General features: G+C 41.2%; 1 protein-coding gene across 1 annotated transcript; it reads right to left on the bottom strand.

Moving 5' to 3' along the window:
• Positions 1-236: 236 nt before the first annotated feature.
• kcnk6.S (potassium channel, two pore domain subfamily K, member 6 S homeolog) lies at positions 237-22,229 on the bottom strand. The gene is given in 4 exon segments (NM_001096874.1): positions 237-672; positions 3,909-4,304; positions 17,390-17,703; positions 21,972-22,229. Coding segments are annotated over 3 exon segments (927 nt in total). The 5' UTR covers positions 17,697-17,703; positions 21,972-22,229; the 3' UTR covers positions 237-448.
• Positions 22,230-27,698: the final 5,469 nt, after the last annotated feature.

Raw genomic sequence — 27,698 nt, 5'->3', positions numbered from 1 at the left:
TCTTATAACAGCTCTTAATGATGTCATTTTTGTTACATGACTCACTAAAACCTGTATATTATAATAAATAAAGTACCCCTTGTCGGAAAATATACGGATATTATAAGTAACCTCTGAGTTTCATGACCTGTATAAAAGCATGAGGCCAAAGTCATGGAACTCCTCGTGACTTATAATATCCTTATATTTTACTTTATTCGCTATATTATATGAAACATGCTATATTTAAAAACATGTTACCATTTGATACTTTACTCAAGTTATGCTGATGAGGTTACAGGGTCTCATTTTAAACCATAGACTATCCATGCTGAAGAGAGATAAGTCATTTTTCTTTAGTCATCAGAGAGTCAGGGTGGAGGTTGAACATCAGTTATTCATAATACAGGTTAGCAATCCAATTAATCTTAAAAGGCAACTATAGAAAGTTTCTGGCCACCAGCTGGTGTTACCGATTGATAGATGAGTAGTCCGGTTGGGACTCTGTTGCAAGCCGTCTTTTTGGTTCCAAGTCTTTCGTTGAGTAGTCAGTGGTTTCCAGGATGGGTTCTTGGTCATCTTGATCTTGCAAACGAGGAAGGTAAAAGATGTCAGTGAGTCCATGAAGATCAGAAGCTTTGTGGAATGTCTGGACAATCAGCAGCATGGCCATGAGGCCAACAAACAGGTAGACTGTTGAAAAATAAATTTCAGAGAAATTAGGTAAGAGAGAAAATATGGTTGTGTACACATTTTGTTGCTGTGAAATTTCTATAAAGGAAAACATTTTGAATAAACACCAGCAAAATCTTTATTGAGTATACAAACCACACTTGCACATATTTATTGCTAACCCCATATTGCAAAAGCAGAAAGTAATATTTTCCTCTGTCTTACATACTGCCCATGTGCTTTGTTGCTACTACTTCTCTCAGTTATCGGAAAAACAAACACACAGCAAGTTTGGGAATATGGCAACCCAGGTTTATACAGGAAACAAGTACATTCTTCTAGGAAAAACTAAGTATTTCTGTCTGCTAGAATAAAATATAGAATAGTTTTAAAGAAGAAGGAAAGCTACTGAGGCAGTGTATTACCAATAGATTAGCCACAATAGTGCAAGCTATAACACTATATTTATTCTGTAGAATGCTTTACCATACCTGAGCAAAAAGCTCTAGAAGCTCTCTTTGTTAAGGATACAGCTGCCATATTAGCTTGGTGTGACATCACTTCCTGCCTGAGTCCCTCCCTGCTCACTCATAGCTCTGGGCTCAGATTACAGCAGGGAGGGGAGGAGGGAGGGAAAGGGAAGGGGAGATGGAGAGAGGAGCAAACTGAGCATGCTCACGCCCAGGGCAAAGAGGTGTAAGCTGAAGCCAGGAAGTCTGATACAGAAGCCCATCTGTACACAATAGAAGGAAAGAAATTCTCTATTTCGAGGACTCAGAGCAGCATTACTTTGAGGTGTATTTAAATAGGCCTTTCTGATAAAAGCTTACTTCGTTTTAACCTTTCCTTCTCCTTTAAGTATTTTTGATTATCAAGCAGATGTGAAGAGTTGGTGAAATATAAAGTTAAAAGAAGCAAGAATGGGCGCAGAGGTGAGAGTACTATAAATTGGTCATTAAATCATTAAGATTACTTTCTAATTACTAAATGTGTTAGAGTTTTGTTTCAAATGTATTCATTTTAATGTCTAAAGTCAAAATATAGGTCATTTTATACAGCAATTAGATACCAAGGACAACATGACTTGCAGCCTATGGGGCCTATGAATCTTTCTGGGTGTTGTGTAAAGTTTAAGAGGTTGTCTACCAGTCCAGGTTCTTTCTATAAATGGCCATGCATGTCCTAACATGAAAGCTTCATAGTTATATTGGATGAATAAACCACCACCACCTGACCACAAAATACCTGCTTAATTATCAGCTTGAATTTCTCTTATGCAAGACAGAGAAATGGCTAAACCTTTTACCCAATATCAGTGTATTGATTTAATAATACTTGAAAAATCAAATACTGCATAAAAATTTTAGCCTCCATAAGAATTCTAAATTTGACTATAAAAATGACACCCAACCTAATTATGAAACCTTAAATGCTACTATCTACATTTAATTTCTGGCCTTGCCACAAATCTGGGCCTGATTGAGAGTGACAGGTTGCTGAGTGTAAGATACTGAGGAGTAACATGATTATTTCATAAACTGTACAGAATTTTTAATTGATTATACAGTATTTTGAAAGTGTCTTATTTAAAACAAGATTATATTTTTGACTGGAAACATCAATGATTAAAGCAGTAAGGAACAGTTTTGGGGAATACGAAGGCTAAAAAACGGAAGCAAGTTCTTTAACATGGGATTTCAGGCATTAGTTACTGTTTTTCCAAAAATAGGTTTTAGGCAACATGCACTTTATTTATGAAAGAAAACAGGATTGTGGGAAAAAAATTCTGCTTGTGAAAAAAAAACAGTAACTGATGCCTAAAGAAAGACCTTCTTTTAAACACAAAATACCGTATATACTCGCGTATAAGCCGAGATTTTCAGCACCCAAAATGTGCTTGAAAATCCTACCTCGGCTTATACGCGGGTCAGCTGCCTTACCGGTGAATTTGTAGGCCCGCAACCCATCCATGGGACCCCGATCCTAAGGAGCCAACAAGGAACATCCCCCTCCCAGCCAGAAACACGCCGCGAAGAAAAGCGCAACAGCGCAAGGAGTGTGTGTCACGCTGCCGGTGGTGCGCACGCTGACGTCATCAGCTCAGCGACAACTCCGGGCCGTAACAACTCTGGGCCGGCCCCCGCAAAAAATCTTGGAGGGGCCCGGCGCCGGCTGCAGGAAGCAGTATCCCCGGCTCTCCCCTTCTGCCTGCCAGCATCTCCGGGCTGCCCCTACCCCAGCGATCGATTAAACTTTGAAGGGGCCCAGCAGCAGAGAGCAGCTTCCCCTCCCACCCACTAACAACTCTTTGAAGGCGATCAGCGCCTACTACAGGGAGCAGCTTCCTGACTCTCCCCTCCCATTTGAGCAAATTTACCGGTAAGGCAGCTGTCTTCTTAATATATCTATTTCATCTACCAGAGGTTTTTTTTATCATTGTACTATGAATTAATGTTTCAAGCATCATGGCTTGATTTTTAACATTAAACCGACTGTTTGATATTTCTGAGACTTTTCTGAGTTGTGTCTAGGCTTATACTCGAGTCAATAAGTTTTTCTGGTTTTCATAGGTAAAATTAGGTACCTCGGCTTATACTCGGGTCGGCTTATACACGAGTATATACATATATTTAAATAAAATATATCATATATTTAAATAAAAATATTTTATATATTTAAATAAAAATATTTTAGAGGTCTAAATGGGAAAAGGGCTATTCTTGAAAATAGATAAATCTGCCCCTCAGTGGCCAAATGAATATGAAAACTTGTGGAAAATTTTTGTAGGTATATAAAACAACTTTTTCTTGCATATTTTAGACATTGTATATATTCTGTTTTACTATAATATAATTAGGTGAGGTTTTAGGAACTGAATGCAATATCCAGCCAGTACAATAATACCTTAATTAAGCGATTTATAGCAAACCATAATAAGTCAATTACATTTTTTTATAACTTTTTTTAACTAGTTCATACTAGTTCAAACCCCTTTCAAGGTTTTCGGAGTTATAGGATTAAAAAAGTTTTCAATTGAAATTAATACAATAAGCAAGTGTGGGTGGGCCTTGGATGTTTGGAACCCATCTCCAGACATAAAATACAGAATGGCCTTAAAAGGTGCACAGTCTCGCACAGTCCCTTTGGTTCTTAATAAAACATGCTAGATACATTGCGCACATATTTTTCTGAGGCCTTGGCCTTTAAATAAACCTATGAAAACACCACACCCCACTTATCCAGCTCTTAGTACTTACAGGCCACAGACACCTTGTAGAGCTTCCGGAGCAACTGGTCATTCTGCTCTCCTGGGACATAATCCCCCAGTCCAATGGTGCATAGGGAAATAAAACAGAAGTAAAAAGCATCCAGGAAACTCCATGTAGTTTCTATGGTGTTAAAAATTGCAGATGGAATGATGAGGAAGAAAACCAAAACTATAAGTAACAGGAGAAAGAAGTGATACTGAGTGACCATCTTTCGGTCCAAACCTCTGTGCACCTGCAAGTAGTGTATTGGCTTGTGGGTAAACAAGACCATCAGGCGCTGGACAAATGAGCTGAGCACCAGCATAGTAAATGGCACACCAATGAGTGCATAGAAAATGCAGAATGCTTTGCCAGAGTCTGTTAAGGGAGTGGTGTATCCATAACCTATAGAATAATAAAGAAAGACATCAATTAGATTAAAAATAAAAAGGGAAATCTGTTATTTGAAGTTGTATATTGATTTCTTATTTGAAAACAAGAGAAAAAAAAACAATCACACAGGATTTCTGTATGAGTAAACCTATGGATTATATTTGTCTTCTCTAGCCAGACTGGGTTCTGGCAAATACAAGAGGAGCTGCTATAAAATGCCATAGACAGTCACTATGTATTGGGCTGTTTGGGCCTCTGTGTACTTGAAATGCCAGGGCCAGATAGCAGGATATTTTGTCACTTCTCTGTTCAGCAATACTGGATATAGTAGGTTTGCTTAGGAGAACTGTGACCATTTAGCAATAAAAACGATAAAGGAATGTATCACTTCTTATAAAAATGCATATATTGCTAACAAACAAGTTCATCAAGCACTTTCAGTTAATATAAACAAGGATTAATTCTGGAAGATTATTGAACTGACTCACCAACATAGGCACAAATATGCACAAGTGCAGTTATATACAGCAACTGAACTGATTTTTATTTTATTTTATTTTATTTTCTAATTTGTAGTAGACTGATTAAAATTAATTGATTATTTACTGTTACTTGTGCAACATAGCACATATGTTCTTTAATAAGGTCCTGTTTGTTTGTCATAGTAAAAACATGCTTTGATATTCACTTGCAGTAACAGTTCTCATTTTTTTTTTTTCGTTAAAAACACTCTATTATCCCCATGATCTGCAAGATATTAGTTTTAAAAAAAAAATCTATTTTTTTAATGTTTCATGATCACCTAAATTCCATTCAAAATTTGGGGGGCACATTTACTTAGCTCGAGTGAAGGAATAGAATAAAAAATACTTCGAATTTCGAAGTATTTTTTTGGCTACTTCGACCTTTGACTACGACTTCGACTTCGAAACGAACGATTCAAACTAAAAATCGTTCGACTATTCGACCATTCGATAGTCGAAGTACTGTCTCTTTAAAAAAAACTTCGACCCCCTACTTCGCCACCTAAAACCTACCAAACCTCAATGTTAGCCTATGGGGAAGGTCCCCATAGGCTTTCTAGCCAATTTGTGATCGAAGGAAAATCATTCGATCGATGGATTATAATCCCTCGAATCGTTCAATTCAAAGGATTCAATGGTTCGAACGATTATTCCTTCAATCATCCGATCGTAGGAATAGCGGTAAATCCTTCGACTTCGATATTCGAAGTCGAAGGGTTTAACTTCGACAGTCGAATATCAAGGGTTAATTAACCCTCGATATTCGACCCTAAGTAAATATGCCCCTGTGTGTACTCTAACCCTGCGGAGCACAGTTTCAATCCCAGGAAAGGAAGAGACTCAAAGCCTCGGTCCTACATCATGAAATGTCAGCATTCAGATGGACTGGGACATAACCCATGGTCACATTGTGAGTCATAGGACAACTATTTTATAAACACAGAATATTCAATGAAGAATAAAGGTTAGAACCAAACACACACGCTCAGTCTCAATGATTTCATATAAAGAGTAACTTGAGGAAATGGGTAAAAAAGTTGTAATGAAATAAGTGCTGTTAATTTCTGAAAAATAAAACTGAAGTTCAACATTTGCTTGTGAAGAAGAAAACAATAAATACTGTTTCAATCATATAAGTACACATTGACCTGTCAATTGCATGTTTACTAGTTAAATGCTAATGTGGTGATAATATCTCATGCTTTACAATCTAAATAAACTGAGTTTGTTTAATATCAGAAGCCAACAGAATGTATAATGTGGATTATTCTAGTGAATTAAAGTATATCCTTTCACAATGTCAAAAAGTGGTGAGACTTAAAGCCAAAAGTAATATTTGCAAAGTTTCAGGGATTTTCATATTTTTTAGCGTATCATTAAACATTATTTTCCATCAGTGCTTTTTATATTTGGCTCTTTTAATAAACGTTCACAACATCCCTGGTTTTAAAGAAATTACATTTAGGGGGTTATTTACAAAATTCATGATTTTTTTTACAAAATCGGACTTTTAAAAAATCTAAATTTTTTCAGAATTTATTAAACCCAGAGGATGGAAAGTCCGAATCGGAAAAACCCGGCATTTCAGACCTGTCGAGATTGCATATAATTCAATCGGAGAAGTCCCAATGATTTTTCAATGTGCGCTGGGTTTCGTGCAATACCCCAACATTTTTGGACTTTTTGCTCCTGAGTTTTCAGGTAAAAAATACGGAAAAATCATGAAAATCAGATAAAAAATCTGAAGAAATCTTGAAATCTGATTTTTTTCCCGCAAAGCAAATTTTTGGGAAAATGTAATAATAAATAGGTGTATTTGTTCGGGGTTTGTAGCAGAAAATATTGAGATAAATTCGGACTTTGATAAATAACCCCCTTAATCATGGTTTCAAAAATCTCTTAATACCACTAACATTCGACCTTTAATAAATGGGCCTCTAATACTGCCTTCCATTTTAGTGTTTTATCTGCACCACTTGCTGTAAGGTGCCAGACAATCCCAAGACCTTTGGCACTTCTTTGCTAATAGCACATTTTTAAGTGAAACAAATTGTTAAAGACCAAATAATTTTCATGAATGACCTTATTGTAAGTTTCTCAGATACATGTATATCCATCAAACAGGGACATGCTGATTTCCATTACACCAGTCACTTTGTTTGCTATGGTAATGAAGGGCAGGAAATCAGGGTGTTAGAGAAATTCCATACCACAGTCTGCTTAGTAAATACAAAATTAGATCTAGATTCTAACCACAGAAATAAATGAATACATCTTTTTGCAAAGTGATCTTTTGTAAAAGGTAAATATGTGTTTTAGGATTGGAAGATAAATATGTGTTTTAGGATTTTAAATAAGTGATTTAGGCTTTAATTGTAGCACTAGAATACAGGACTCTGACACTGATGGCTGAACTACTTGTATACTGACAAGCCAATTAACAAACTGAAACCAGCTTACTGAAAAAAAAGTATATTAACATTTTTCATGGTTGACTTTCTTTTTAGTAAGTTATGTCAAATAGTGGTTGGGATTTATGTCTAATTTTTATTTCTAAAATAATGAGAAAAATTGTAGTCTTAAGAAGTATCCCCCTTAATAGCTTAAAAATGCCTCCACACATATTTATATGATTTGAGTGTTTTACCTGCAGCTATTCTCAGCACCCACAACAGTAAGGAGACAAAATGCCACGTTCGTTTATTTCCTTCACACACGCTACTTCCGTATTTAGCACTAGGTGCCAAAGTGATCATCAAACAGGATTCTAGTGCCTAACTCTGAACAGGATCTGCATAAATTATTTGTGTCTCCCTATCAGACAGTGTAATATTTTAATTAAAAAAAAATAAACAACTAACAAAGAAAAACCTGTTACTCTCATTATGGTCAGTCCTCAAGCCCCATACTTATTACCTGTTATTCAAATCCCTGTTTGTCCTCTGTGACCACTGAGTTGAGACATTAGATACATGACAGGTAGTTAAAAGAATTCTAATTACAGAGTAAGATGCTGAAATACATGCTATTGTGTAATGTTGTGGCACAGTATTGTTTTTCGGTTCCTATTTAGGTCTATAAGACTATAATATTATAAAGGAAAATAAATTTACATTTTACAAGATTTTGTTTGAAAAGAGCACCTCGGAGACAGTGCTGCATATTGCTAGAGATGTCGCGAACTGTTCGCCGGCGAACTTGTTCGCGCGAACATCGGGTGTTCGCGCTCGCCGGAAGTTCGCGAACGTCGCGCGACGTTCGCCATTTTGGGTTCGCCATTGTTGGCACTTTTTTTTGCCCTCTCACCCCAGACCAGCAGGTACATGGCAGCCAATCAGGAAGCTCTCCCCTGGACCACTCCCCTTCCCTATAAAAACCGAAGCCCTGCAGCGTTTTTTCACTCTGCCTGTGTGTGCTGAAGAGATAGTGTAGGGAGAGAGCTGCTGCCTGTTAGTGATTTCAGGGACAGTTGAAAGTTTGCTGGCTAGTAATCGTTTTGATACTGCTCTGTTATTGGAGGGACAGAAGTCTGCAGGGGTTTGAGGGACATTTAAGCTTAGGTAGCTTTGCTGGCTAGTAATCTACCTTCTACTGCAGTGCTCTGTATGTAGCTGCAGTGGGCAGCTGTCCTGCTTCTGATCTCATCTGCTGACTGCTGCAATAACAGTAGTCCTTGTAAGGACTGCTTTTATTTATTTTTTTGTTGTTTTACTACTACTACTACTACTACTACTACTATAAGAGCCCAGTGCTATTAGTCTAGCAGTGTTGGGGAGTGGGACTGGTGTGCTAATCTGCTGCTCCTAGTAGTTCAGCAGCACCAACTTTAATTTTTTTTTTTTAATATTCATTTTTTTTTATTTTACTTTTTTTTATTTTACTACCGCTGTAGTAGTGTATAAGTTGACCTTTTAGGCATTATTTGCCCTGTAGGCATTATTTGCACACTGTTTTCTTCAACCCGCCATCGAGCTGTGTGACCTTGTTCACATTCTGTCTAAATATCCATAATATTACCGTCTCCAGAAAAAACACCGGAGTCACTTTTTTCAAGCAGCCATAATATATTTTACGTAATCCGTATCCACCGCTGTAGTAGTGTATACGTTGGCCTTGTAGGCATTATTTGCACACTGTTTTCTTCAACCCGCCATCGAGCTGTGTGACCTTGTTCCCATTCTGTCTAAATATCCATAATATTACCGTCTCCAGAAAAAACACCGGAGTCACTTTTTTCAAGCAGCATTCATATATTTTACGTAATCCGTATCCACCGCTGTAGTAGTGTATACGTTGGCCTTGTAGGCATTATTTGCACACTGTTTTCTTCAACCCGCCATCGAGCTGTGTGTATTATCGTTTCCAGAAAAACCAACTGAGTTTTTGTTGTTGTTGTTGTTTTTTTAAAAATAATGCCAGGCAAAGGCAGGCCGCCACGCAGAGGCCGTGCTAGGGGCCGTGCTGCTATGCAATCCTGTGGCCCTAGCAAATTGCCCAGTTTTAAAAAGCCAATGACCCTGAACTCCCAAAATGCTGAAGAGGTAGTTGACTGGCTTACACAGCACACCCCATCCTCTACCGTTTCTAACTTTACCACAACATCCTCCTCATCCTCCACTGCTATGGCCACCCCACGTAACACTTCCTCCACCACCGGTGCCCCTTCTTCACTGGGGTCAGAGGAGTTATTTTCCAATGAGTTTCTTGAACTGAGTAATGCGCAACCATTATTGCCAGAAGAAGATGAAGGAGATGAGGACCTTACACCAGATTTAATTCTGGCAGAGAACACGATAGAGATGGACATAATGAGTGATGAGGAGGAGGTCCCCGCTGCTGCTTCCTTCTGTGATGTGTCAGAAGAAATTGATGCATCTGAGGAGAATGATGATGAGGAGATTGATGTTTTGTGGGTGCCTAGTAGAAGAGAGCAAGAGGAGGGTAGTTCAGATGGAGAGACGGAGAGTCAGAGAGGCAGTAGGAGAATAAGACTTAGAAGAAGCAGGGAGGACAGCCCGCAGGGATCAGCAGGGCAACAACATGTATCGGCACCTGTGTTCAGCCGGCCAACGCACCCGCCATTGCCGCCAATACCGCCAACTCCGCCAACTTCTACTGTTACCGCCAGATCGCACACTTCCAAAAAGTCAGCAGTGTGGGATTTTTTTAATGTGTGTGCCTCTGACAAAAGCATTGTAATTTGCAATGAGTGCAGTCAGAAACTGAGCCTTGGTAAGCCCAACAGCCACATAGGTACAACTTCTATGCGAAGGCACATGAGCGGCAAGCACAAAGCACTTTGGGAGCAACACCTCAAAGGCAACAGGCAAACTAAAAGCCACACTCCTTCTGGTCCAGCATCTTACTGCTCTACCTCTGCTCTCCTTGACCCGTCTGAACCACCCTCCACTCCGCCTTCCACCTTGACCACCTGTTCCCATTCCCAGTCATCTGCCACCAGCCAAGTTTCTGTGAAGGCCATGTTTGAGCGTAAGAAGCCAATGTCTGACTGTCACCCCCTTGCCCGGCGTCTGACAGCTGGCTTGTCTGCACTCTTAGCCCGCCAGCTTTTACCATACCAGCTGGTGGACTCTGAGGCCTTCCGCAAATTTGTAGCAATTGGGACACCGCAGTGGAAGGTACCCAGCCGCAATTTTTTTTCTAAAAAGGGAATACCACACCTGTACCAACATGTGCAGAGCCAAGTTACCGCATCTCTGTCACTTAGTGTTGGGCCAAAGGTCCATATGACTACTGACGCATGGTCCTCCAAGCATGGTCAGGGCAGGTATGTCACCTACACTGCCCACTGGGTGAACTTGGTAATGGCTGGGAAGCAGGGAATGGGTAGCTCAACAACAACAGTGGAGTTGGTGTCACCGCCACGGATTGCACGCGGTTCTGCCACCACCTCTACTCCTCCATCGCTCTCTACCTCGTCTTCTTCTTCTTCTTACTCTGCTGCTGGGTCCTCCTTCTCCTCCTCCACACCTGTGCACCCCCAGCTCCCCCTAGGCTATTCGACGTGCCAGGTACGCCGTTGTCACGCTGTCTTGGGGATGACGTGCCTGGAAAGCAAAAACCATACCGGATCTGTACTCCTGTCATCTCTGCAGTCACAGGCCGATCGGTGGCTGACCCCACACCAACTGCAGATCGGAAAAGTGGTGTGTGACAATGGAAGCAATCTGTTGGCAGCGTTGAGACTAGGCAATTTAACACATGTGCCCTGCATGGCACATGTGTTAAATTTAATAGTCCAACGTTTTGTCTCCAAGTACCCAGGATTCCAGGACGTTCTCACCCAGTCCAGAAAGGTGTCGGCCCATTTCAGACGTTCCTACACAGCCATGGCACGCCTTGCTGACATTCAGCAGCGCTACAACATGCCAGTCAGGCGTTTGATTTCTGACAGCCAGACTCGCTGGAATTCAACGCTCCTTATGTTGGAACGTCTGCTGCAACAACAAAGGGCCGTCAACGAGTACCTTTTTGAACTGGGTGGTAGGACTGGATCTGCACAGCTGGGGATTTTTTTCCCCCGTTACTGGGTGCTTATGCGCGATGCCTGCAGGCTCATGCGACCTTTTGAAGAGGTGACAAATATGGTCAGTCGCACCGAAGGCACCATCAGCGACCTAATACCCTTCGCTTTCTTCCTGGAGCGTGCCGTGCGACGAGTGACAGATGAGGCTGTAGACCAGCGTGACGAGGAGCTGGAAGCGCACGATTTCTGGTCGGAATCACCAGAACGAACCCAGGCACCTGCTGCAACGCAGGGAGAGGTGCCAGAAGTGGAGTCAGAGGAGGAAGGTGGCTTTGTGGAGGAGGAGGAGGAGGACCAACAGGAGCAGGCTTCCCAGGGGGCTAGTGGTGACCTTTTGGGGACCCCTGGTCTTGTACGTGGCTGGGGGGAGGAGACCGTGGATGATGCAGTCCTTGATAATGAGGAAGCGGAGATGGATAGCTCTGCATCCAACCTTGTGAGAATGGGGTCTTTCATGCTGTCATGCCTGTTGAAGGACCCCCGTATCAAGAGGCTTAAGGAGAAGGACCTGTACTGGGTCGCAACGCTACTAGACCCTCGGTACAAGCATAAAGTGTCAGAAATGTTACCAACATACCACAAGTCCGAAAAGATGTGGCATTTACAAACCAGCCTGCAAAACATGTTGTACAATGCTTTTAAGGGTGATGTCACTTCAGGAACTCATCAACATTCCAGGGGCAGAGGTGCCAGTAATCCTGCCACGAGCACACCTGCAAGGACAAAGCCCTTTGGCCAGTCTGTAACGTCAGACATGCAAATGTTTTTCTGTCCAAGGCAGCGCCACAACCCTTCTGGATCCACCCTCAAAGAACGCCTCGACCGGCAGGTAGCGGACTACCTGGCATTAACTGCAGATATCGACACTCTGAGGAGCGATGAACCCCTGGACTACTGGGTGCGCAGGCTTGATCTGTGGCCAGAGCTGTCACAATTTGCCATGAACCTCTTGTCTTGCCCAGCCTCAAGTGTGCTCTCAGAAAGGACCTTCAGTGCAGCAGGAGGGATTGTAACTGAGAAGAGAACTCGCCTAGGTCACAAAAGTGTCGATTACCTGACCTTTATTAAAATGAATGAGGGGTGGATCTCGGAGGGTTACTGCACGCCGGAAGACTTGTTCTGACTTCTATGCAGCTGTCCTTCTCTTCAAGCCTCATGACTCCACACACAGCTGTCCTTTAGCGTCCTCCTCCTCCCTCCGCCACCGTTACAAACTAGGGTGCAAACCCTACTGGTTTAATTTTTTCTGGCCTCTGTGCTTCAGTGGCTGCAACCAAAAAAACTGGGCAAACAATGTCTACAAGGTCAACGTATGGCAAAAAATGACTATTTTCAGCATTTATATGGCATATTTTTTCTGGCAACTGTGCTTCAGTGGCTGCATCCAAAAAAATGCATATTTTCTGCATTTATATGGCATAATTTTTCTGGCCTCTGTGCTTCAGTGGCTGCAACCAAAAAAATGCATATTTTCTGCATTTATATGGCATAATTTTTCTGGCCTCTGTGCTTCAGTGGCTGCAACCAAAAAAATTTATATTTTCAGCATTTATATGGCATAATTTTTCTGGCAACTGTGCTTCAGTGGCTGCGACCAAAAAAATGACTATTTTCAGCATTTATATGGCATATTTTTTCTGGCCTCTGTGCTTCAGTGGCTGCGGCCAAAAAAACTGGGCAAACAATGCCTACAAGGTCAACGACGTTGACCTTGTAGGCATTGTTTGCCCAGTTTTTTTGGCCGCAGCCACTGAAGCACAGAGGCCAGAAAAAATATGCCATATAAATGCTGAAAATAGTCATTTTTTGCCATACGTTGACTCAACGTATATGGCAAAAAATGACTATTTTCAGCATTTATATGGCATATTTTTTCTGGCAACTGTGCTTCAGTGGCTGCGACCAAAAAAATGCATATTTTCTGCATTTATATGGCATAATTTTTCTGGCCTCTGTGCTTCAGTGGCTGCAACCAAAAAAATTTATATTTTCAGCATTTATATGGCATAATTTTTCTGTCAACTGTGCTTCAGTGGCTGCGACCAAAAAAATGCATGTTTTCTGCATTTATATGGCATAATTTTTCTGGCCTCTGTGCTTCAGTGGCTGCAACCAAAAAAGTTTATATTTTCAGCATTTATATGGCATAATTTTTCTGTCAACTGTGCTTCAGTGGCTGCGACCAAAAAAATGCATATTTTCTGCATTTATATGGCATAATTTTTCTGGCCTCTGTGCTTCAGTGGCTGCAACCAAAAAAATTTATATTTTCAGCATTTATATGGCATAATTTTTCTGGCAACTGTGCTTCAGTGGCTGCGTCCAAAAAAACTGGGCAAACAATGTCTACAAGGTCAACGTATGGCGAAAAATGACTATTTTCAGCATTTATATGGCATATTTTTTCTGGCAACTGTGCTTCAGTGGCTGCGTCCAAAAAAACTGGGCAAACAATGCCTACAAGGTCAACGTATGGCAGTTGTTTAAAGAGAACAGCAGATTACTAGCCAGCAAAGCTACCTAAGCTAAAATGTCCCTCAAATCCCTGCAGACTTCTGTCCCTCCAATACAGAGCAGTATCAAGCAGATTACTAGCCAGCAAACTTACTATCATCTGTCCCTGAAATCACTAACAGCTCTCCCCCTACACTATCTCTTCCAAGCACACACAGGCAGATTTTTCAGATACATTTTTGCCCTTGATCCCCCTCTGGCATGCCACTGTCCAGGTCGTTGCACCCTTTAAACAACTTTAAAATCATTTTTCTGGCCAGAAATGTCTTTTCTAGATGTTAAAGTTCGCCTTCCCATTGAAGTCTATGGGGTTCGCGAACCGTTCGCGAACCGCTCGCGTTTTTGCGCAAGTTCGCGAATATGTTCGCGAACTTTTTTTCCGACGTTCGCTACATCCCTACATATTGCCACAGAATATTACTAATACAAACAAGGCTATAAGTACTGTAAGATAAGGCCATATATTTCCTATGCCTGGCATAGGTTGTACCATAGTACCAACACAATTTGTGTAAAAAGGCAACAGATCAATAAATGGCAGTGCACTTCCCAGAAAAAAAAAACTATGGTGTTACCTAAATATTATTCCAGGGTGATAAACCATATATATATATCTGGTTTTCTGAAGTTGCCCGAAGTTGCCTCACGAGGAAACTTCAGGCAAATTCAGAAAGCTGAAGCGATCCAAGTGCCTTCCCGCCAGCGATTTACATTCTAGCAGGCGGGAAGGCATTTAGGGGAGATTAGTCACCCGAAGAAAAGCGACTAATCTCCCCCAGCAGCCACGTCTGCCACCACCCTTAGGGCAGAGACACACGGTCAGATTCGGGGAGATTAGTAGCCCGGCGACCTTCTTCGGGGTGACTAATCTTCCCGAACTGCGACTTCCCGTCGGCTAGAATGAAAATCGCCGGCAGGATGGCACTCGGAGAGCTTCGTTTTCCGAAGTCGCCCGAAGTTGCCTCACGAGGAAACTAATCTCCCCAAATCTGACCGTGTGTCTCTGCCCTAATATGTCAAGATAAATGTCTTATGAATTCTCAATGTTTATTTATCCATTCAATGAAGTTCATTGTTGGTGGACTCATTAACAGTCACAGACAGAGAAATAAGAACAATAGAGTAGCTGTTGGGGCATTGTAACAAAAACTCTTAGGGGGCGATTCACTAAGGGTCAAATATCGAGGGTTAATTAACCCTCGATATTCGACTAGGAATTAAAATCCTTCGTCTTCGAATATCGAAGTCGAAGGATTTAGCGCAGATAGTTCGATCGAACGATAAAATCCTACGAATCAAACGATTCAAAGGATTTTAATCCAACGATCGAAGGAATATCCTTCGATCAAAAAAAGTTAGGCAAGCCTATGGGGACCTTCCCCATAGGCTAACATTGACTTCGGTAGCTTTTAGATGGCGAACTAGGGGGTCATAGTTTTTTTTTAAAGAGACAGTACTTCGACTATCGAATGGTCGAATAGTCGAACGATTTTTAGTTCGAATCCTTCGATTCAAAGTCGTAGTCATAGTCGAAGGTCGAAGTAGCCCATTCGATGGTCGAAGTAGCCCAAAAAAACTTCGAATTCGAAGTTTTTTACCTTCGAATCCTTCACTCGAAGTTAGTGAAAATGTTAGCAATCTATAAATATTAACATAAGCACACTTTCAAATAGTCACTATTTATTAAAAAAATATATATTTTTTCAATCAGCTACTGTTCTCAGTATGTCATTTATTCCAACAAGTGACTTTAACAGGTTAGAAATTAGGCTAGGCTGGCGCATATGCATGTCATAACTCTGAGTACATGCTAGTCTTTGCAGGCCAGGATATCATATGGCTTCCTGTGTTTACTCTTCCTAATACTATTATGAAACTGTAGAGCTAAGCTGTTTTGCCTGAACACAAGGAGATGATTGAACAGTTTAAGATCTTAATGTTTCAGAAAGTCCCTAGGCCTAGGGGATAAACATGGGTTTATTCAGCACAATATATAAATACTGTTTTCTTTCTTTAGCCAAGAAGCAATTGGATGATTGATGTTGCCATGCCAAGTGCTGTATGTGCCACCAATTGCCAAAAGTTGTTTGTGAGACTGGCTGTACAGACAAAGAGTTAATGGTGTGTGTGTGTGTGTGTGGAGGGTGCAGACGGCTTTGTAAAGCTGCATTAATATGCTTCATTGCCACTGGGATTTTATTTCGCTTGAGAGAACTTAAGTTTAGTAGGATTTCTTGTTTGGAAAGGATTAACCCCATATCTCATAATCTAACTAATGTTCTTAGCTGGAATCCTTTAATTGCATCATCTTATTCCTACAAGGAAATGACCTTTTAACCCTTTACCAATTTAATTGTCTTTAGGGTCCTTTGTCCCTACTCCCTACGTGAGACTGATCATTATATTAATTAAACATGTCATTGCCATAAGATCACTTCACTAAATGGGAGTGACTCTCCCCTTCCTTAATAAGGATTATTTTCATTTATTTCCCCTTAAAAATACATAATCTTTTCCCCCAAAGGCTCCTCCTACAGATTACAACATTAGCATCTTTGTAGACAGAAAGTTTTTTTTCAATTAAAAAAAAACAAAAAACACATTTTGTATGATATATTCACCAGTCCTGGCCAAATATTACATTGCTGTGAGCATATTAACTAATATATCACATTTACTGTATATTAAAATGAAGTACACAAAAAGGGAATTGTTGGAATACTCCAAGGCTTACGGCAGAGATACACGCGAAGATTCGGGGAGATTTAGTCTCCCGGCGACAAATCGCCTCTTCTTCAAGTGACTAATCTCCCCGAACTGCCTTTCCGCCAGCTAAACTCTACATCGCAGGTGGGGTGGCACTGGGAGCACTTCGTTTTCCCAAGTCACCCAAAGTTTTCCTTGTGAAGCAACTTCGGGCGACTTCGGAAAACAAAGCGATTCAAGTGCCATCCACGAATCTTTGCATGTGTCTCTGCGCTTAGTAATATATAAAGTACAATGGAAGTGCAGTTGATCTGGCCAAATTGGCTACAAGCACTCAAAAGAGAGGGGATCAAATAATGCACCTTCCTTGGTCCCATGTTCCATGAATAATTTAGTATCTGTGCAAATGCATGTATTTTCGAAAACAAGGGTTTTTAGTTACAAAGTTATGATCATAAAATTGGCAAGCCACCATACCACTTCAAGATAAACAAACAGTGTATGTGGTCTTAACTATTTAACACCAGTCATATTTTTCATGTGCAGCACCTCCCTGCCTCTTGACCTGGGCATTGGTCTCACCTACAGTCTTGATCCTCCCCCACCATTAGCTGTTATAGAAGACCTTGGTTTCACAAAATTAATCCTCCGTCTTACAGTTTTATGGTCTTTATAAAAGTACTTGGCCATCAGCTTCATGAAACTCTTCATTGACTTCTAATACAGTTATATTTTGCAATAAAGGGTATGTTATTCACTATAAATATAGAAAGAAACCTCTCAAAGTCAACTGGCCTAAAACTTACCTACAGTGGTCACCAAAGTACTGGCAAAAAACAGAGAAGATGCGATATCCCATTTGCTGTCGTTGGAAGCATTGTGCAGGACAGACACCCCATACTTGTTGGCATTGATTATTTTCTCCAAGAAGGCTTCCAGGCTACTAACATTAACACATGGGCTCTCATTGAGAAAGATACTTTTGAGTTGTCTCAGTTCATCTCGCAGGCTGGCCTCATATGGCGACTCAATGACTGAAATCACCAAGGCCCCCAGCAGGAGGTAGATCACATAGACACACACAAGTAGCGTGAGTAACAGCCAGAATTTCATGGCAGGGCTATGGAAATAAACAGAGAATACTTGATTTTATTTCAGAAAGTTTGCTACTGCGACTGCTAACATAAATTTAGTTTACAACACTTTCAGGCCTCTGCTAAAGTAAACAATTCTGCCATGCCAGCATTAAAACAGAAATCCATATAAGGCAAGGTATATTAAAAGGACTGCATAGTTGAACATGAGATTGTGTAGGGCTTGTGTTAAAATACATTTTGCATTTTCTCTTAATTAATAGCTACGTTTTTTTATTTGTTTGTACTAAAGAATAAAATGAAAGCAGTTCAAATAATAATAATAAACCACTTCCTAGTTCTATGGAGAAGAGAAGGAGCTGATAAGACAAATTACCATTTCACAGGTTAGCACGCAGTATAATTAGCTGCTCTTTGTTTAAGGGCAGAGACACATGCTGCTATTTTGGGAGATTAGTCACTCAGCGACAAATCGCTTCTTCTTCGGGTAACTAATCAGGGGCGCTCCACCAATGAGGCAAGTTAAGCAACTCGTCTCAGGTGGAAGCGTCCCACTAGGTACCAGGGGCGGTAAAAATGCCGTTCCTGGTACTTTAAGAGCCAAATTCGGCTCTCCTAGCGCAGAGAACGCAATTATTCTCTCTGCGCTATTGTCCTGGCCCCTTCCGCCGCCCTCGTGGACCCCCCAGACTAAAAAGATGAGCGCACCGGGGAGGGGGGCGGCAGCAACACCAAGCTGCCTCAGGCAGCGGAGAGGGGCCAGGATCGCCCCTGTGACTAATTGCCCCCAAACTGCCTTCCCACGGCTTTCCGAAGTCGTCTGATGTTTCCGAGTGACTCCAGAAAACGAAGTGTTCCAAGTGCCACCCCGCCGGCGATTTACATTCTAGACGCCGGGAAGGCAGTTCAGGTAGAGTAGTCTCCCAAAGAAGAATCGTTTGTCGCTGGGCGACTAATCTCCCGGAATAGCAGTGTGTCTCTTAGGGAAACGTTGGGTTTGTATCTATAGCTACTTATTGTATCTCCCTTTGAAAAAAGACCCTGTTTATACTTCAGTGAAAAACAAACCAATTTTCCACTAGTGCTCTACAATGCAAAAATATGGAACAAAACAATAATCAATAAGTTTATACTGCCTAAATCGCACAAATACACACACAGGAGAAATCAAATGTAGTTCAAAAATTCAAAGAGTTAATTTTCGATCGGTTTCAGCCAGTGAACAAGCACACCCAATGTAATTATTACTCACTCCTTCCTCAGTAGAACTGGTGCATTTGAGTTTCCCTGGTGAGAGTATTTTCCCCACAATGCTGAAGTGTGCATTTTATATGGAAATCTGTTTCATGTGCCTTGTAACAGGTAGATACAAGTGAAATGAATGCTAGGAGGCATATGCAATATTGGGAAAGCACTATCATTTCTAAACTTGTGCCACTGGCATGCAAAAGACAGCCCAACCAGATCAAATGAGCTGCTCTGGACACCTTTTGAAGGCATTCATCATTACTGTTATAGGGCTGCTGAACCTCTGGGCTGGTAAAATAAGTTCTGTATATAAATAAAGCACTTCTAGACATGTTTAGGTATTTGTATTGCCAGGATACGATTATATTGCGATAAAAATAAGAATTGTGCTACACTGAGAGAAAATGTATTATTTATTAAAAGGACAACACCTAGTCCTGATGACATTTTTAATGAACAGGAGTTAATATAATGTAGAAGACTGTAGTCAAATATGAATAAATAAAAATACATGTTAAATATTTTGGTGTGTAGTATGTAAGGGAAAGGTAATCTTCGCAGGGTCAAAGCAACTGAACTGCATACTACTGAAATGTTACAGGAACCCCTTGTCTGGTATAAAGGTGTAGTCTGAGAACCCCTGTTCCTAAAACTTCTGGCAGCTGGAAAGAAAAAAGCATCATTCATAACAGCACAAACATCATTTATTAGAATGACTGCTGAGCAAAAAGAAACAGCTGTAACAGTCAGATAAATACAAATTTACCACCACTTTTCGCTCGAATTCAAAAGCTGAAAATTGCCAAAATAATTAACGATTTGACGCCTGGATGCAGCCATATATGGTGGGAGCAGGGCTGCCATCTCATCTGTAAAGTGGCCATAAAGTGAAAATATTTATTTAATATGCAAGCTTTCATCTCAGCTTGTCAAGGGGCTGGTTCAAGTACTTGCCGATGACTTCAGCGCAAGCTTATGGGGTAGTTTCTGAGCACATTAGCATTGGTATCGATACATTTGTTTCACAGCTGCATAGAAATCAGTGCAGTCTGCAGCATGCATTTATGCTAATAACGAATCAGCCTTTTCATATGAAGACAATGTTAAAAGGGATCATGTGGCAACCCTAGCACTTTGGTGAACAATGCAAGGAAACATTTTGCCAGCCACACCTGCTTATTGCTGGCCTATAGCCAGTGCAGTAGATAAAAGTAGACAAGCATTGGGTGGCATGTATGATGCCATCATCAACAATTTATGGTACAGCAACTCTGGGATGAAATACATAATATTAGCAGAGACATCCAGGTGACATGTCTGCTGGTTTGTCCTGGCCCAGTGGCGGAACTACCGGGGGAGCAGGGGGTGCGAGTGGGCCAGGGCCCGCACCCGCACCCGCTCAGGGCCCCCCCCGCAGCCCATGCGTCACGCACCAGGACCCGCCCCCCTCTAGTTACGCTACTGTCCTGGCCCACCTAGACCACAATGTACCTTAAAGGAATACTGTCATGGGAAAACATGTTTTTTTCAAAACACATCAGTTAATAGTGCTGCTCCAGCAGATCTGCACTGAAATACATTTTTCAAATATTCAATTTTGATATCTGACATGGGGCTAGACATATTGTCAATTTCCCAGCTGCCCCCAGTCAAGTGACTTGTGCTCTGATAAACTTCAGTAACTCTTTACTGCTGTACTGCAAGTTGGAGTGATATCACCTTTCCCTTCCCAACAGAACAATGGGAAGATAACGAGATAACAGCTCCCTAACACAAGATAGATCTAAGAACAGCACTTAATAGTAAAAGCCAAGTCCCACTGAGACTGATTCAGTTACATTAAGTAGGAGAAATAACAGCCTGCCAGAAAGTAGAGATACACCGAATCCAGGATTCGGTTCAGGATTCAGCCAGGGTCCGGCCTTTTGCAGCTGGATTCGGATTCGGCCGAATCCTTCTGCCCGGCTGAACCGAATCCGAATCCTAATTTGCATATGCAAATTAGGGGTGGGGAGGAAAATTGCATGACTTTTTGTCAGAAAACAAGGAAGTAAAAAATATTTTGCCCTTCCCACCCCTAATTTGCATATGCAAATTAGGGTTTGGATTCGGTTCGGTATTTGGCCGAATCTTTCGCAAAGGATTCGGGGGTTCGGCTGAATCCAAAAAAGTGGATTTGGTGCATCCCTACCAGAAAGTAGTTCCATCCTAAAGTGCAGGCACAAGTCACATGACTGGGGCAGCTGGGAAACTGACAAAATGTCTAGCCCCATGTCAGATTTCAAAATTGAATATAAAAAAATCTGTTTGCTCTTTGCTCATTGAGAAATGGATTTCAGTGCAGAATTCTGCTGGAGCAGCACTATCAACTGATGTATTTTGGAACAAAAATGTTTTTCCATGACAGTATCCCTTTAAAAGGAAAATATACATTAGGTGTTTTATCAGGCTAAATGCTATCATCTCTGATGCTTAATTTGCTTCCTGGCCTTGTTGAATAATTTAATAGAAAAATAACAGTGGCGTGCCTCTGCAAATTTTTAGAAGATGACCCAATGAAAAAACAGAACCTCACCCTGGATGGTTGGAGTCATGCACATAAGTGCCGTGTCTGTTTTTCAAATAGGAAAGCACCTTAGGAGAACAAACATTTTTCTGTGCGGGATTTTTTTTTTTATTTATAGCAATTTGTCTCAATAGCCTATTCTGTTGCAGGTTCTCTTTAGATGACATAAACCACTGGGGATGTCTTTAGGACAAATTCATGATTTACAGATCCAGAAAGCAGCAGAATTTAATACAATGTCTAAAAGATGCTTATGTCAAATGTTTTTGCTAAGTAAAGGCATGCAAACATCCACACCAAAACAAAGCAAACATTCCAAATGATAACCCTGTCACTTGGGGCTATTTTATTTATAACAGAGCACATGCAGATTATGCTCTTTGTGAAGACTAGCCTATACCTAAGTGTTTTTTCCAAAAAATAAAGAAACCATATGAATAACATGGTATATATACTTATTAAGAGAAGCATTTCACTTACCTGATTAGTCTAAAGGTGTCTCTGTTGAGTTTTTGGTAAAGATGGTCTCTTTTCAATTCCGACTATATGGCTTTCTTGAAGTTCCTTACTTAAGACCTTCTCGACCGTGTTTGTCTTTCAGACTGTATGTATTTCGGATTGTTACTGTGTTCTGCTTCCCCTGTTTGCCTCTTTCCCTCCACAACTTTCTATTCTCTAAACAAAAACTTTTAGCTGGGAGGAAAAGCAGGGACTTCCTGAGGCAGTTGAGACAGGGCGAGACAGTCAGAGAACTGAAGCTAGCTATCAGAACTGGAGTACAGAGCAATACTTCTGAAAGGGAGGAGGAGAAGAGGGGGAGAGGCAGTTAAACAAAAGGGGAGGTGAGAAACTTAGCTTTTGCTAAGGCTGTGGGAGTCACAAAAGAGAAATATTCATCGGTCGCACAGGAAGTTTGTTGAAGCAACACCAACTTTATAGCAATCTGTATTTTTATTTCCTAGGTTTGACAGTATTCCACCGTTCCTACGGTGACTAACTCACTTGGATTGTTTTCATGTTTCAGCATGAGGAACAAGGCAAACGAGACACAGTTCAGGCAAAGCAACTCTATGCCACGTACCTTATTACTTGCACTGCAGGATAAAATAGTAGCAGCTTCTGTAAACACTGTTGAACAAAATCCTAGAGAATTGAGTCCATGTCGTGGGTGAGGGTGACAAGTTATAGCTGAGCTGGATAGACACAGGCTGATTTAGGCTACTGCCACGGCTCAATGCCACGGTCCTTGTCCAACAGGTTTGAACTCTGAACTGTATCTTTAAATGGACAGCTAACACAACATTTCTTTAAAAACAATGAGATATGTTTTGATTCCATATTGCATGCTGAAATATTTGTACCATATCTCAGAAACAGCAGCCTAGGCACAGAAAAAAAAGAAAAAATCTTCAGTTTTTGGACATCTTGGCTTCAAGACCACTTTGTCACATAAATGATGGTCACACATTCAGCTCAAGACGAATATATTAAAGGGGGTGTTTACTGTCATACACTTTTTTCAGTTCAATTGGTTTTAGACAGTTCACAAGAAATAAAGACTTTTTCCAATTACTTTCTATTTTCTATTTGTGACCAGTTTTCTAATATTGAAGTGTAAAGTTTAATTTTTCACCTCCTAATGCACCTCTGGGGTCGGCGGGGTCGCCGACTATTTAACTGTTTTAAATTGATACATTTAGTTGATACATTTGTTATCTTTGTAAGAATCCCTGAGTTTCATTAAAGGCAGCTGTTAGAATCGAGGGGGGTCACCGTCTCTTTACCTGTTTTAAATTGATACATTTAGTTGATACATTTATGTTTGTCCCCTGCTGAGCAGAATCCCTGAGCTTCATTAAAGGCGGCTGTTAGAATTGAAATGTATCAACTAAATGCAGCAAATTATAACAGTTCAGAATGCACCTGGATCACTGAGCTGCCAGACTGAAAAACCAGAGACACGAACATTAAACTTTAACTTAAATTTTTGGAAAACTGTAAAAAATAAAACTTGGAGAGCAATTGAAAAAAGTTTTTGTTTATGGTGAACCATCTGAAATCAACTTTGGATTACAGAAGGTGAACAACCCCTTTAAAAAACGGTTAACCTGCTGTAATCGTCAGGGGTATCCATCAAATAACATTCTAAAAATACATGTTAATAAATAAAAGTGATTTTACCACATAACATATCTTACTATATTTGCCCATCTTCCCTGCACCCATTATCATTGTTATTAGTAGTAACAAATATTTACAGAACGAAAACATTCTGGTGCTCTGTTGAATGGGAGAAGAGTAAATACACCAAATTATACAAATGCATGTACAAAAAAGGGCCCCTTAACGAGGTGGCCAGTAAACCAGTCTATAAAGTACAATAGCAATTCTATACGCAGGTAGTAAGGTAATTGTTAATATAATTATTATTCATCAAGCACCATTGTCACTAGAAGATCTTTAGGCTATACACATAGGATATAACAATTTAGATCTACAAACAATGTAATCTTACTAAAGCAGACACACTGCGAAGTTTGCATAGCGCTAAATGCATAAAAGGGAGAGGGCCTTGCTTAAATAAAGTATAAATTACATTATAAAGCAAAGGGGGGGGGTGAGAAGAGCCGTGTGATCTTGTCAGTCTAGAAATTGTTAGTTTGTACTATAAAATCTGTAACCCAGTAAGTAGGGGGTTTTGGAAAACAGGTATTATGAAAGGTGGACCAAGGCTTAAAGGGAAAGCATCAGTTATTAGTGCTTCTCCAGCAGAATTGTGCAGAGAAATCTGTTTTTCAAAAAAGCAAACAGATTTTTTATATATTTAATTTTGAAATCTGTCATGGGGCTAGACATGTTGTTAGTATCTCAGGTGCCCCCAGTCATGTGACTTGATTTAACTTTAGTCACTCTTTACTGCTGCACTGCAAGTTGGAGTGATATAACCCCGTCCCACCCCCAGCAGCTCATCAATTGAAACAGGGGCGTTTCTGGGGCAGCCCCAATGCCGCCCCCCTCCCGCTCCTCGCTTTTAGCGTCACAGTGGGTCCTGTGGGGCCCATCGCTAGTTCAGTGAACACTTTTGTTCTTGCTACACAACATCCTTTCTATAACGATTGATTAAGTGGTAGACACATATTGCCCCTAATATTAAATTATAGGTATTTTATAGTAAGAATATAAATCTTAAGAGAAAGATCCAACAGTAATAAGATAGTAAGTAGATAACTCCCTGCAATTCCCAACACAGAATTTGTTACATGTGATTATTACTCAAGAGGGCTCTCGCGGTACTATTGGCAGAAGAATTAATCACACACACAAAGCTGATCTTTCAAATAATTTGGGCACCAGTCCTTCTTAAAAAATGATAACTCTTTCTTTTCAGGATGTTACACAATCTTTTTTGGGTGCTGCTTAGATTGTACAAACAACAATTATGTCATAAATGCTTGAGACAGATTCATCCCTCGAATGGTACTCTTACAATTATAGCTATAGGGTTTACAACTCACCAAAGGTAGTACTTACAGATTGGTGAACCAGTCGCCACTGCTAGCAGATCCTCACAGCGGTTTCTTACTTCAGGAATTTGCTGGAGCCTAGGGGTACACAACTTTTTTTTACTGGTGAGCCACATTCAGGTATAAAAAAAGAGTTGGGGAGCAACACAAGCATGAAAAATGTTCCTGGTGGTACAAAATAAGTGCTGTTATCGGCCGTTTGGTAGACTATATGTGGACTGGTAGTACACCTGGTTTTCATGGTGCAACCAAAACTTTCTTCCAAACAAGGAATTCAAAAATATGCACCTGCTTTGAGGCCACTGGGAGCAACATAAAAGGGTTGGGGAGCAACATTCAAGGGTTGGTGAGCAACATGTTGTTCACAAGCCACTGGTTGGGGATCACTGCCTTAGCCTGACCTCTTGAATTCAAATACTGACTAGTGCTCTACTGACTACCCTGATCCTGCCTCTTACTCCTACAGTAGTGATCCCAACCAGTAGCTCGTGGGCAACATGTTGCTCTCCAACCTCTTGGATGTTGCTCCCAGTGGCCTCAAAACCGATGCTTATTTTTGAATTCCAGGCTTGGAGGCAAGTTTTGGTTGTATAAAAACCAAGTGCACTGCCAAACGGAGCCTCAATGTAGGTTGACAATCCACGTAGGGGCTACCAAATGGCCAATCACAGAACTTATTTGGCACCCCAAGAACATTTTTCATGCTTGTGTTGCTCCCCAACTCCTTTTTCTTCTGAATGTTGTTCACAGGTTCAAAAGGTTGGAGATCCCTGTCCTAGAGGGAGCTATTACAAACTTCCTCGCACTCAGGAAATAGAAGAAAGTTTGGCAGCACACGGTTTGCCTTTAAAAATTATTACAAAAAAATGAGGGGTCAGTACCACACTTTGGTCAAAATATGTAAGCTTACATGCCATGTCAAGGCCCCGCATTGTACGTGAGTTCTACACGATCATTTTAATTTTGTAGTACATTTAACAATGTAGTCCCCCAGCAACCAATGTAACCAATGTGAGTAGTAAGACCATAGTCCACTTATCCTTCACTCGGGAGCTCTACTGAGAAAGCAGGGAGCTTTTAAGCCCCAGCCAAATAACATACACCTATAAATAATTCTCTGTTTTAAAGGCTGAATGGCACTTATATGCAATATCTGGCTACAATTTGTACACTTGCACTCTGGGTCAGACTGGACTGGCACTCTGGACACTGGAAAAAAAACAGATGGGCCCTGGCTCTCGTGGTCGCTGGCTCTCGGGGTCCCTGGCTCTCGTGGGCCCTGCCAGCCCAGAAGCACTCCCTGCTACTGTCCCGATCTCCCTCCCTGGGCCCTGTCACTACAGAGTGAAGAAAAGGTACGAGCAGGGGGGCTGTGGCTGGAGGCGGTCAGAGGGGTCTTTGCAGCTGGGGTCCCAGGAGACTTCTGAGGCAGCAACCCCAGTCTGAGCTGCTTGCACTTATGTCACCGTCTAAGGCCTACCTTTGCCTCAGGTCCTTTAGCACTCAACTTCCACCAGATAGAGGGAACCAAAAGAGGCAGAACATATGGTAGCTTTCCCCTTTAAAGACTAAGGAACCCTTGCCACCACTGGCCAGTTACTGAACTGACAGGAAAATGCATGTCCCCTCCCAATTATAAACCCTAGCTGTCCAAAACACTCTTGGGGAGGGGAGGGGTACCTGAAATAAAAGTTGGCAAAAAGTTTACTCTTCTACTCTATTACTGCAGACAATAACTTCTAATAACAGGGGAGTTCCAATATTGCTTCTATCTTCTATATTTGTTGTATATAAAAAAGGCAAACTCCCTGGGATTTCAGAACTCCAGTGAAAAACATTCAGTGATAAGAAAAGCATTATGGAGCAGAGGCAGGCCAAGCCAACCAAAGCAACCTGGTCGGCCACCTCGCCTCCTCCATGTGCGTCTGAACTGCGACGTTGCTGATAAAACTAATTACCACCTCAATGAGAGGCCCTCTTATAATGAGCTGCTCAAAGGCCAGCAGCAAACAGGGGGGGCTTGATCTCAGCCTACAGAAAAGTGCAGGTCAAGAATCAACCCCAACGTTGACATAAGCGTTCTTTGCCTTTTGCCAGGAACCATTGCCCTCTAAAAGTGCAGCACACATGGCAGCTTTTTGGCACCAAGATTAGGATTCTGCTAACCATCGGGGACTGAAATCGGATTTCAGCAGGCTGATATCCGCCCCCGTCTGGCCATAGCCAAAGAAAGGGAGGGGTTGTTTGCTTAAAGGGAGATAAAGAAGCGTGAACAAATGACCCTGTTTATAAAGGCGGGGGGGGTTTGAAGCCCAGTGTTAAAAAAATAACAACAAAACACGATATTTAATTAGCACCTTATAGCGGCAAAAAAAAAATATTATTAAAGCATATGTTCTAAATAAAGTTCTATTCAGTGTCGGACTGGGATGCCAGGGGCCCACCAGAGACCTTAGGCTGAGGGCCCACTTTCGAAACTATTATACCTCCTCTCTCAACCTCTTTATTTTCCTAGTCTCTACATAATATACTCTATTCTTCCATTATTAAGCCTATTTTTCTCATAAATAAATAGGGAATGACCATGAAATAGGCCAAATGTTTAGCAGCAAGAGGCCCACTGACACCTGGGCCCACCGGGAGTTTTCCTGGTATCCTGGTGGGCCAGTCCAACACTGGTTCT

The sequence above is a fragment of the Xenopus laevis genome, chromosome 8S (assembly GCF_017654675.1).
Source record: "Xenopus laevis strain J_2021 chromosome 8S, Xenopus_laevis_v10.1, whole genome shotgun sequence".
Taxonomy (NCBI): Eukaryota; Metazoa; Chordata; class Amphibia; order Anura; family Pipidae; genus Xenopus; species Xenopus laevis.
This window is presented reverse-complemented; position numbering and strand designations above follow the sequence as displayed.